The sequence below is a fragment of the Antedon bifida genome, chromosome 6, assembly GCF_963402885.1.
Source record: "Antedon bifida chromosome 6, ecAntBifi1.1, whole genome shotgun sequence".
Classification (NCBI taxonomy): Eukaryota; Metazoa; Echinodermata; class Crinoidea; order Comatulida; family Antedonidae; genus Antedon; species Antedon bifida.
This window is the reverse complement of record NC_136231.1, coordinates 15,590,165-15,601,805: the sequence shown is the minus strand read 5'-3', so window position 1 is coordinate 15,601,805 and position 11,641 is coordinate 15,590,165. Positions and strand designations below refer to the sequence as shown.

The 11,641-nt window shown below is 32.8% G+C and overlaps 2 protein-coding genes across 4 annotated transcripts in view; both read right to left on the bottom strand.

The window, feature by feature from the left end:
* Positions 1-1,085: 1,085 nt before the first annotated feature.
* LOC144845285 (polyubiquitin-C) lies at positions 1,086-4,918 on the bottom strand. 2 transcript variants are annotated; one of them, XM_078702485.1, is made up of 2 exons: positions 4,822-4,918; positions 1,086-3,334 (listed from the first exon to the last, which is right to left on the bottom strand). In XM_078702485.1, exon 2 carries the CDS (start codon positions 3,326-3,328, stop codon positions 1,499-1,501), a length of 1,830 nt encoding a protein of 609 aa, XP_078558611.1. In that variant the 5' UTR covers positions 3,329-3,334; positions 4,822-4,918; the 3' UTR covers positions 1,086-1,498. The 2 variants fall into 2 exon arrangements, with proteins under 2 accessions (XP_078558611.1, XP_078558610.1); XM_078702484.1 differs by having other exon boundaries at positions 4,818-4,878.
* Positions 4,919-5,963: 1,045 nt separating this feature from the next.
* LOC144845942 (uncharacterized) overlaps positions 5,964-11,641 on the bottom strand; it is a 56,756-nt gene continuing 51,078 nt past the window's right edge. For both annotated transcript variants that reach the window (XM_078703461.1, XM_078703462.1), the window contains 8 exons: positions 11,126-11,275; positions 10,474-10,650; positions 9,925-10,071; positions 9,287-9,496; positions 8,754-8,963; positions 7,864-8,058; positions 7,511-7,650; positions 5,964-6,274 (listed from right to left, as the gene is read on the bottom strand). In XM_078703461.1, coding sequence (XP_078559587.1) covers positions 7,514-7,650; positions 7,864-8,058; positions 8,754-8,963; positions 9,287-9,496; positions 9,925-10,071; positions 10,474-10,650; positions 11,126-11,275 — 1,226 coding nt within the window. In that variant the 3' untranslated portion in view covers positions 5,964-6,274; positions 7,511-7,513. The remainder of the gene's footprint in view (positions 6,275-7,510; positions 7,651-7,863; positions 8,059-8,753; positions 8,964-9,286; positions 9,497-9,924; positions 10,072-10,473; positions 10,651-11,125; positions 11,276-11,641) is intronic.

Genomic DNA, 11,641 nt, shown 5'->3' with positions numbered 1-11,641 from the left:
TTATTTCGGGTTTCATTTATTTTATAAATAGTCTTTATACTGAATGACACTTTGGGGGTTAAGAATTGATTTCCAAAGTGGTTCAGTAGAGAGCAAAAAACTCCAACGTGCCACCTCTTTCCTTTTTTAAAAAAGTCCACAAAAGAAACATGTTTTATTATTTGACCCAATATATTTTTACTTTACTTTTATCACCAACTGACGTATTTATTCAGCAAATTTGGTGCATTTTTTTCTAAAATCAATTCAACTAACATTTGGGTAGTGTATAACTTATTTATTAATCTAAACAACACTCATTAACATAATTATGATGTGCAATATTTTTTTTAGTGTTTAGATTTAGGATTACTGTTTATAGGTTTAATACCAATGATGAGTCAATCATTGTTTTTCTTGGCCATCTGGTTTTGTTTAATATCTTTTGAAAGAAGCTTTAAAAACTCACCTTTGTTTTTAGTGTTTGAACAGCTTTTAGCATAATGAGCATTATAATACAGTTATATAATAGGATCAAAACCTTATGAACTATTGGGCTGTTCTTGAATGAGAGTATTATTGTACCCTTGATTTTATATCATGGCGGAAATCACATTCGTTAACTTATTTCATTTCACGGATTGAAGCTTTGTGCATAATGAGCCATATAAGTCTGAAAGATTTATGATACAGTCATATAATAGGATCAAAACCTTTTGAACTATTTGGCTGTTCCTCAATGAGAATATTAATGTACACTTTTGGTCATATCATGGCATAAATAAATATATATATATACAGTATACTTATTTCCTGCATGGTCATTTTAGCGGTTGTAAGAATCCTAACTTTGTACATACAGCATCTAATGTGAATCATGTAAGGTTAGGGTATGATACGAGGCAATACATGTAAAACAAATATAATACTGCATTACAGAATTTTCTTTTAAGAAATGATGAGAAATCTAGATACAGTGCAAAGAATCGGGTGTTAAAACACATCCTGCTAATCAACCAGAAGGAACATCAATTCAGAATTTCTGGGGTATTATTTTTGACAATAGTAGTAGTACTACACCAATAAAAATAATAAACACAACACCGTTTAGATTGCTAACTTTATATTTTCATTTATTTATAACATTGTTAATACGAAACAAGACAAACTTTCTATTCTCAATTTTAAAGAACTGTTGAAATATGGTATTTAAGAACTTGTAAATTTATAATAACATTTTGCACAAATGAATTTAAAGTCCACCACGAAGTCAAAGGGCTACGTGAAGGGTGGACTCTTTCTGGATGTTGTAGTTTGTTTGTGTTACAAAATAGTGGTACTACAATAAAAAAAAATAATAAACACAACACCGTTTATATTGCTAATTTTTCACTTTCATTTATTTATAACATTTTTAATACGAAAACCAGACAAACTTCCTCAATTTTAAAGAAATGTTAAATTGAAACACTGTATATAAGAAGTTGTATTTTTATATAAAAATTTTGCACAAATTAATTTAAAGTCCACCACGAAGTCGAAGGACTAAGTGAAGGGTCGACTCTTTTTGGATGTTGTAGTCTGAGAGTGTTCGTCCATCTTCAAGCTGCTTTCCAGCAAAGATAAGACGTTGCTGATCTGGTGGAATTCCCTCTTTGTCTTGGATCTTGGCTTTCACATTCTCAATGGTGTCTGATGGTTCAACCTCAAGTGTGATGGTTTTTCCAGTGAGTGTTTTTACAAAGATCTGCATACCACCTCGGAGACGGAGTACCAAGTGAAGGGTTGACTCTTTCTGGATGTTGTAATCTGAGAGTGTTCGGCCATCTTCAAGCTGCTTTCCAGCAAAGATAAGACGTTGCTGATCTGGTGGAATTCCCTCTTTGTCTTGGATCTTGGCTTTCACATTCTCAATGGTGTCTGATGGTTCAACCTCAAGTGTAATGGTTTTTCCAGTGAGTGTTTTTACAAAGATCTGCATACCACCTCGGAGACGAAGTACCAAGTGAAGGGTCGACTCTTTTTGGATGTTGTAATCTGAGAGTGTTCGTCCATCTTCAAGCTGCTTTCCAGCAAAGATAAGACGTTGCTGATCTGGTGGAATTCCCTCTTTGTCTTGGATCTTGGCTTTCACATTCTCAATGGTGTCTGATGCTTCAACCTCAAGTGTAATGGTTTTTCCAGTAAGTGTTTTTACAAAGATCTGCATACCACCTCGGAGACGAAGTACCAAGTGAAGGGTTGACTCTTTCTGGATGTTGTAATCTGAGAGTGTTCGGCCATCTTCAAGCTGCTTTCCAGCAAAGATAAGACGTTGCTGATCTGGTGGAATTCCCTCTTTGTCTTGGATCTTGGCTTTCACATTCTCAATGGTGTCTGATGGTTCAACCTCAAGTGTGATGGTTTTTCCAGTAAGTGTTTTTACAAAAATTTGCATACCACCTCGGAGACGGAGTACCAAGTGAAGGGTTGACTCTTTCTGGATGTTGTAGTCTGAGAGTGTTCGTCCATCTTCAAGCTGCTTTCCAGCAAAGATAAGACGTTGCTGATCTGGTGGAATTCCCTCTTTGTCTTGGATCTTGGCTTTCACATTCTCAATGGTGTCCGATGGTTCAACCTCAAGTGTGATGGTTTTTCCAGTAAGTGTTTTTACAAAAATTTGCATACCACCTCGGAGACGGAGTACCAAGTGAAGGGTTGACTCTTTCTGGATGTTGTAATCTGAGAGTGTTCGGCCATCTTCAAGCTGCTTTCCAGCAAAGATAAGACGTTGCTGATCTGGTGGAATTCCCTCTTTGTCTTGGATCTTGGCTTTCACATTCTCAATGGTGTCTGATGGTTCAACCTCAAGTGTAATGGTTTTTCCAGTGAGTGTTTTTACGAAGATTTGCATACCACCTCGGAGACGAAGTACCAAGTGAAGGGTCGACTCTTTTTGGATGTTGTAGTCTGAGAGTGTTCGTCCATCTTCAAGCTGCTTTCCAGCAAAGATAAGACGTTGCTGATCTGGTGGAATTCCCTCTTTGTCTTGGATCTTGGCTTTCACATTCTCAATGGTGTCTGATGGTTCAACCTCAAGTGTGATGGTTTTTCCAGTGAGTGTTTTTACAAAGATCTGCATACCACCTCGGAGACGAAGTACCAAGTGAAGGGTCGACTCTTTTTGGATGTTGTAGTCTGAGAGTGTTCGTCCATCTTCAAGCTGCTTTCCAGCAAAGATAAGACGTTGCTGATCTGGTGGAATTCCCTCTTTGTCTTGGATCTTGGCTTTCACATTCTCAATGGTGTCTGATGGTTCAACCTCAAGTGTGATGGTTTTTCCAGTGAGTGTTTTCACAAAGATCTGCATGTTTTTCTGTAAAAAAAAAAGGATAAAATTATTATTTATAATTTAATAATTATATTATAATTTCCAAAGAATACATGTTATAATTCAATAATATATTAAAAAATAATTGTGTATACGGATAGAACTGTTTTTCTATTATATCCAGATATTAATTAATACTTGGGGATGCTTGTGTATTATTAATTTGATATTAATTATGGCTAGGCCTAGCCTAACTCTAATAATATTAATAATCAGGCATATGACCGGTTGGGCCACCGACAAATTGAGCCGCCGGTGATTTCTATGAAACGCCCAGTGCGTCTTTTACGACATTTCGTGTAGTGATTACAGTAAGTACTACTGTACGTGTATGTAGTACATAAGTTCATGGTCTTTAGATTTATTGTTTTATAAAAATAAATAATATATAATTACATACTACAATTTTGTTGGTTTGAACCGCCACCATAACACAACAAAGGAAAGTAGTTAAACGTAATATTTAATAATTTAATTGTCATTAATCTTTCAAATTAAAAATTCAGTGCACTCCATAATGTTTTTCTCGCGTGTATCACGTAGTCTCTCAGGACTAATAAAGTATTGACATTCTTCGAATGAGGTTAAATAAATATTAGTTTTTATTTACTAATCATTTAATATCACATTTAATACACAAGATATTTTACTAAAAAACATGATTTTATGTAATTATTTTACTGAAAAATGGCGTAGTTCATACAACTGCCGACTGAGGGATAAACATGTTTATGTCGTTTTTGGATAAAAACAACAATTTTCGGCGATGTTTTAGACCTTATACAGTATTTCGGAAACTATAAGTCAGATTTTCATAATTATTTCTTTAATTGGACATAATATTTAATAATAATATTAAAAGCTGTGATATTAACTTTTGAATACACATCGTTATCCCTATATAAAAGCAACGAGTACCGGCGAAAGTTAGCATTTCGCGTTTCATAGAAAATAACGTTTTTCTGGTGGCGGCTCTACTTGGACTAATCCAATAATCCTACTCGTTCTACTACTACAGTACTCTCTAGCGAGGTGACTGCCTAGGCCTACTTCTAGGCCTTTATACCATGGAGTTATACCTCCACCATGGCCTAGCTATACTATACTTTTATTTACAGTATTAAAAAAAGGTTTTTTTTCTAAAATTAATTACTTAAAATTTAAAGCTAAAATGGGTTTAATGAAGTTAAATAATCATCAGGACAAACAACAAAGCATTTTTTAATATTGCTCAATCATCAGCAAACAAAGGGAAGTCCACTCGGGTGGCTTGTTGGCACAGTCGTGGTTCGCCCTTTTGTTTGTGCGTCACAACAAAACCAAACAAAAAAGAGGCCTAGAAAGTGTGTCAACAACTCCGTACATTTACACACAAAATACGAATAAAATACTAAACTACTAGACAAAATATTACATACAGTATTATTAATATACTACATATCATATATTGAGTTAGTTATAAAACAACTTACCAAATGTTATTAAGTGATTTCTAACAACAATTTTCAATCAATTCTTCGAAACAAACCTAACGACGATTGCACTTCGTTTTGAGACCGACGCCCGATCTCCCTTCCTTTTTATATGTTGTGGTGACGTGTCACTTCCCATTTAATTTTTTGAAATGATGTCATCCTTTGTGACGTAATTACATATAAAGAAAGTTATTCTAGAAAAATAGTTTTTGGACCCAATGCGTCACGATGGATGTCGATAATGACAATAATATGGGTCAGGAATATTCCAAAAAGGAAATAGTTCCAGAATATTATAGTCATTTATTTTTTATGATTTCATTATAGCATCTAAAATATCATCGGAGACAATTATTGTAAATACATATTTTTATCGTATACCAGATAAAAAATCATCCTAATTATAAAACTTTTATTCAACTTGCGTTATGAGTACAATACTAAATATGGGAATTTATAAATAAAATATGCAAAATAGCTTCAACCTAGTATCAATAATTCTCGTGTGTAGCAACTTCCGTTCTTTCTCAGGGACAAAATGCAGCGGAGCCCCCGGGAAGCATGCTCTTACTTTTTGAAAACATAGAAATATGAACTTCTCATTTTATCCTTATTTATAATTTCAGGCGCATCAGGTCTTCTAGTACCTGTTCAAAATCGAACTTATTGTTTATTTTCTTCTGTTTCATTTGGATATTTTAAGATCATGATTGATTCATCAACAAAGGCCAAAGTCCTAATTTACATAATTATACTGTATTCATTTTAATAATCATGTAGCATTTGGTATCATCATATTGTGGGTAAACAAATTGCATTTGTACCAAAGCTGTGTGGGATTGATCTAACAATGCCAAAATGTGCTGGTAACCCTCATCACATGAATATATTCTATATGTTGGGCTTAGCAAAAAAATCTTTGTCAGCTTCAATTGTTGTTTTTTCATCAACATGTTTTTTCATCATTAACATTTTTTTATCAACATGTTTTTTTCAATCAACATGTTTTTTTTCATCAACATTTTTTTTCCATCAACAATTTTTTTCATCAGCATGTTCTTTTAGTCATAATCAACATAATTGTTCATGAACCATACAAAAGACAAAGAAATATAAAATTACAATAGTAGTACACCTTTTTTAAAATTTATTAATCGATTATTATTCAAAACAACATTTTAACAAAGATGCATAATTATGTAAATATGAAACGCCAACAAAAAGATATGTGGTCAGAGTCAAAAATACAGTGGTAGAGTCCCCACGACACACAATAAGAAATATCTAAAAGAATGCATATAATATAGTGTTTATCCAAATGTTCTACATACTAGATACTAATTTATTCAAATTGAACTCAGAACAAAGTCTTCTAGTCTTCAAATCCATAGTCATGGTGATGTCCAATATAATGCTAATCTAGCATAAACTACAGTACAGTACTATTTATCTGGAGAGAAAAAAAGAATTATTATGTTAGAATTTAACATCTAGACTATTGGATAATATCCATTATTATTTGAATGAACATTCATTCCTTTAAACTTTCATTTGCAATTTATATCCTGATGTACTTAGGCCTTTATTTTTGTTTGCATACATATTTTCAGTGACTTAAGTTTTAAATGTACTGGATATAATTGTAATTTGCATGTCATTTAAATATGTAATATTTTACATTTTTGATAATTACATGCATATGTTATGAGGGTCCGATAAATAAATAAATAAATATGACATCTTGTTGAGAAAAAGAGAAAACCCAAGCCATTTTTTTCATTGGGTCTTAAAACAATACTATTTTCTATTCATTTTATTGTGTTGTTTACACATCATTAGCCCCACCCTTACTGTAAATAGTAATGCCAAACTTATCCTTCTTTTAAATATGTATGTTCATATCATTCATCATGTCTAGTTTACACATAATTGTTATAGTTGTAATATTTATTTTAACTATTTCATATGAATAGAAATGTTATATGGATTCTGAAATACTTTGAAATTCATTCTATTGTCCTATATAGATATAGAGCAGTAGTTGATCACACTACCCTGCAGCTTGTATTGTTTGTGAATAGCAATTATATAAGGGCCTGCCAGCACTTATGGTTTGTATTAATTTAGGATCTTTCAGTCTTTGTTCTCTATCCTGTTTTTTGTTATCAGTAAGGAAACTGACATGAAGGTATTACTGTCCTTGTTTTCAACTACTCTGTTACACAATAGAGGAAATTATATTTCCTTTTTGGTTACTTGTTGCATTGAAAACATAATGACTAAGTTTAATGTCCTGTTTTGTTTTGACACTGTTTGTATAATATTAGCAGCATTAGCATATTAGCTCCCTGATATTAGGTTATTTTAGTGGATAATATTTTTAAATATTTAATAATCATGACAATTTATGTACTTTACTATATTTCAAGAGGTTGACCAAGTCAGCATGAGTTAATTTTAATGGATAATATTTAAAAATATTTAACAATCATGGCATAGTACAATTTATTTATTTTACTATATTATTTCAGCCAGCATGAGCCGATTCATGCCGCCTTCAACAAAACAGACAACAGGCAATAAAACTATAAATATATATATAAAAAAAATTATTTTTTTGATCAATCTTCTGATTTTATTGGATAGTCTGTTGCGTAATATTGCCAAAACTAAATTGAAAACTTACATCTTAAATGTTCCTTGGAATTTTACAACATCGTCCTTGTTGTTTGCCTTCAAGTTTATGACAGAAATTACCAGGATCACAAGAATCATTCATAGTACACACATTGTTAGAAGAGGGTAGTTGACCAAAACAAATTTCATCTATAACAAAAAAAGACATTTTCATTAAAGTAAATATATACATGCCTTACAAGTAATTAAAGAGTGTAATTATCAACTGTTCCTATCAATTGATGACTTGTCTAGTTATAATATATGAATAATTATTACTAAGAACATTTAAAATTCCAAATGTTTTTATATGCCTTATGTATTATTAAAAACTAAAACTACTTTTCAATGAATATAGCTTACCACAAGAGATGTCAACACTGATTGGTCTTGCTGAATATGGAATTTTAGTTCCATCTGACTCCACACACCAGCAGTCTACATCATTGCATTGTTCTTCCTCAAAGACACTTTCCGAGTCACAGTCAGGCATCCACACAGATTGTTCTCCACGATTTATTTTGTTTTGTGCTTCAATTCGAGCTTGAAGACATGGTGCTGTGGACAAACATTAACTATGATATTAAGTTTTTTTTTAATGAATCATAGAAGGTGTAAAACAGAGATTTATAAATTTGATATCTACAAAATCATACAGATTTATTCTGCTTTTTTAAAATTATACAAAATATACAATATTACTAGCAGTTTTTCTCCAGAATGTTTTACAATTTATGAGAAAAACAAGATATAAACTAGAATAATAAAATGAATCGTAAAAGGCCTAAAACGCTGATTGACAGAGTTATTAAATCATACTGACTTATTCTGCTTTTTGCAAATGATTTCAGATACAAAATATACAATATTATTTAGCATTTTTTTCCCAGAATGCATTACAATTTATGACAAAAAACAATATGTAAAACTAGAATAATAAAATGAGGATAAAGAAAGAAACGACTCTGTACATAGACCTAATAATTATATTTTTATATTCAGCTTTTTATCAATTTTATTTTTTTTTAACTTCAAGACCTTACCGGTACCTTAGGAAGAAATTGTTTACGAACCTTTCTTTCTCTTTTTTTTTGTATTTTATCTACAATTTATCAATTTTATCTTTGTTAGAATGCATTGGTTTTATGCCTCAGAATGTATTGCCCTTTTAGTGATTTAGAAGGCTATCCCTGATCTATGTTTGTTTTCTTTATGTATGGTATCAAAATAAATCAAATAAAAAAATGACTTACTGTCAGCACATTCGAGGTTGGAGGCCTGTTCTTCACCATTAATGAAGCTATTGACCTGTTGACCACTTGGATCAGTACACCAACAGGATCCTTTACCATCACACTGCTTTGGTGAGAAGTAGCCATCAGATGCACAACGTGGTGTAAAACTCGTTTCAATTGGACTGGTCAAGTACTTTATGATCAGTGGATTACATGGGCTTTCAGTTTCTGAGAGAGCATTGGGTAAAAATTAGGAAACGAACTATACCTTTGTACTGTATGTATCAATATATATATATAAAATTCAGTAATGCAACAACAGAGTCCATAGATGTATTATACAACTACTAAGCTTACTACACATTATAAAGCATTCTCCAATGAAAAAGGACCATTCTTAATAGGCTAATCATTAAACTTGTTCATGGAGGTTGATTGTTTACACTTTTATACATCTAATTTATTCATCATCGATACAATAGTTAAAAACAAAAATTTGAAAGACCATGTCACTCAAATACGAAAATAAATACAGTTTCAAAAGCCAATACCTTGGACTGGCATTGCTGTGGTCATGACGTCTTGCTGTAGACCCACTGGAGTTGGGGTGCACTGTAGTATTTCATTATTCAAATTGTAGAATTCTGCTTTGCAACCTCCGCAAGAGTTTGGTCGACATAGAGCATTTGGATAGTTGGAGCAAGTCTCTGAATTACATGGGTTAAAGAAACACCAGTGTTTGGGCTTCGAAGGTGGACATTCTGAAATGTAATTAATAATAAAGTGTTAGTTATATAACAATGTCATTAATTCTTTGTTTAACTAGCAAACTGTTATTCTGGGATACATGAACATTGGCTGCAAATTTGAATAAGTGCCTCTCCAACAAACCATACTAATTTGTTTTATTATTTAACATTAATCATCATTTCTAACTAGTGCTGGTCCGCCATACCACGTCGTGAAGAGTCTTTATCGACTCGAAATTGAATAATACCATGAAAGCCCAGTTAGGACATCTGCATATCAAGCAAAAGTTTCCGAGTTTGAATATCGGTTGGGGCAGCTTTCTCTTTCCTGGTTCAGTATATAACCGGGCGGTTTAGAATTCGTTCTGTGGCTGTTAAATTATTTAACATTATTATCATCATCAATAATATACTTAGTCCTATGAGCTTGTGTGACTAACCTGAACATGTAACTTGTCGATTGTTTTCATCAAAGAACTCGGCGACACATCCTCCACAGTAATTTGGTTTACAGATGGCAGTTGGATGATCTGGGCATTGAGCAGTCTCACAAGGGTTTGTTAGACAAGCACGAGCACATTCAGGTTCTGTGATGTTAAAAAAGAAATGACATTTTGGAATTTTTATAGAAATAATCTGACACTGTAGATTTTAAAATTTCAATTAATAATTTTGTTTAAACTCGTGTTTACCAACCTTTATTAATTTAAAAGTACCTTTTATACAAATATAAAATATCAATACTATAATATTATGCATGATGCATTTCTATCCTTATTTACTATATTCCATAGAGTTATACTGCCTTTGTTGCTTTGATTCTCAGATATGCGATCCATGCTTTCCCAAAATTTGTAGTGTATCTTAAAACTCAAATTATAATAATTGATGTGTGCTTATAAACTTTGGCTGACGATTAAATATATATCGGAGAACTAGCATATGTGTGAGTACTGTGACTTTGATTGATTTTTAAAAACTAAACTCACGAGTATCACAATTCACAAGCTGTCCATTGGTATCAAAGAATTCTGGATGGCAGGTTCCACAGTAGTTTGGACGGCAGAGGGCATCTGGTCTAGCAACACATTGAGCATTAGCACAAGGGTTTATGAAGCATTGCATGTGATCTAATCCAGCAGGGCAGTTATGAAGTGGAGGCAAATCTGAAAAAAAAGAAGGAATTTTAAATTGTTCTATTTAGACACAAATACAGTATATGTATGTGTTTTATCCTCTTTATATTTATTTATCTTTATTGATTCCAAATTGTTTTTTTAATAATCTCCTAGGCTGTATTCATGAAAGGGGACTATCTTAAAACCTGGACTAACTAGCCCATAACAAAGTACAACAGCTAGGTGGCCAATGATGTTTCCTTCTAAACTTGTTCCAAACATGCTAGCATTGCATTCGCATAGTACGCGTCTAGGTTTAATTTACCCTGCACAAGTTCATCCGGAGGTCAGATTCTAGAAAGTAATTTAACCCATTCATTAACATAGTTAAATGTGAAAGGACCATATTACCATGCATTTCAATCAGTCCAACACAACGAAAGCAGTGGTGAGAATTGAAAAATTAGTGAAGAATTGGTCTAATTGGTCTTTTTGTTCTCATTAAATGATAAATAAAACTTACATTGGCAATGGACTGGCTTATCAAACTCATCATAGAAGACAGCATTGCATCCATTGCATTTGTTCACTTTGCAGGTAGCTTGTGGGTTAGCTGGACATGTAGCTAATGCACATGCAAAGCAGTAGTTGGAACCAGAGGTTACTTCACATTCTAAAATACAAAAACATGAAAACAAGTGAGAAATATCAGTTCATGACACAACAAAAAATGATAATGTCCATTTGTATATGATCATTGCTCATAGTGATGTGGACTTGGGGTACTTGACATAATGAATGAGTTAATACATGCTTCTCCTCTAAAGGTCACGCCATGTACTGTAAGTGCAGTGCAGTCAACTACTTTAAAGTGCACACAGACATTTTGTGTACACTAGGCCTACGGTTTATATATCTTACCAGAGAAGACCTGTTCTACCACCAAAACCATAGAGTAAATTGTGAGCCTTGAACCCTTGACAATATATGGCTATGGATTACGGTTCTGCTGTCTTAGCTCAGCCACACACACTTTGTA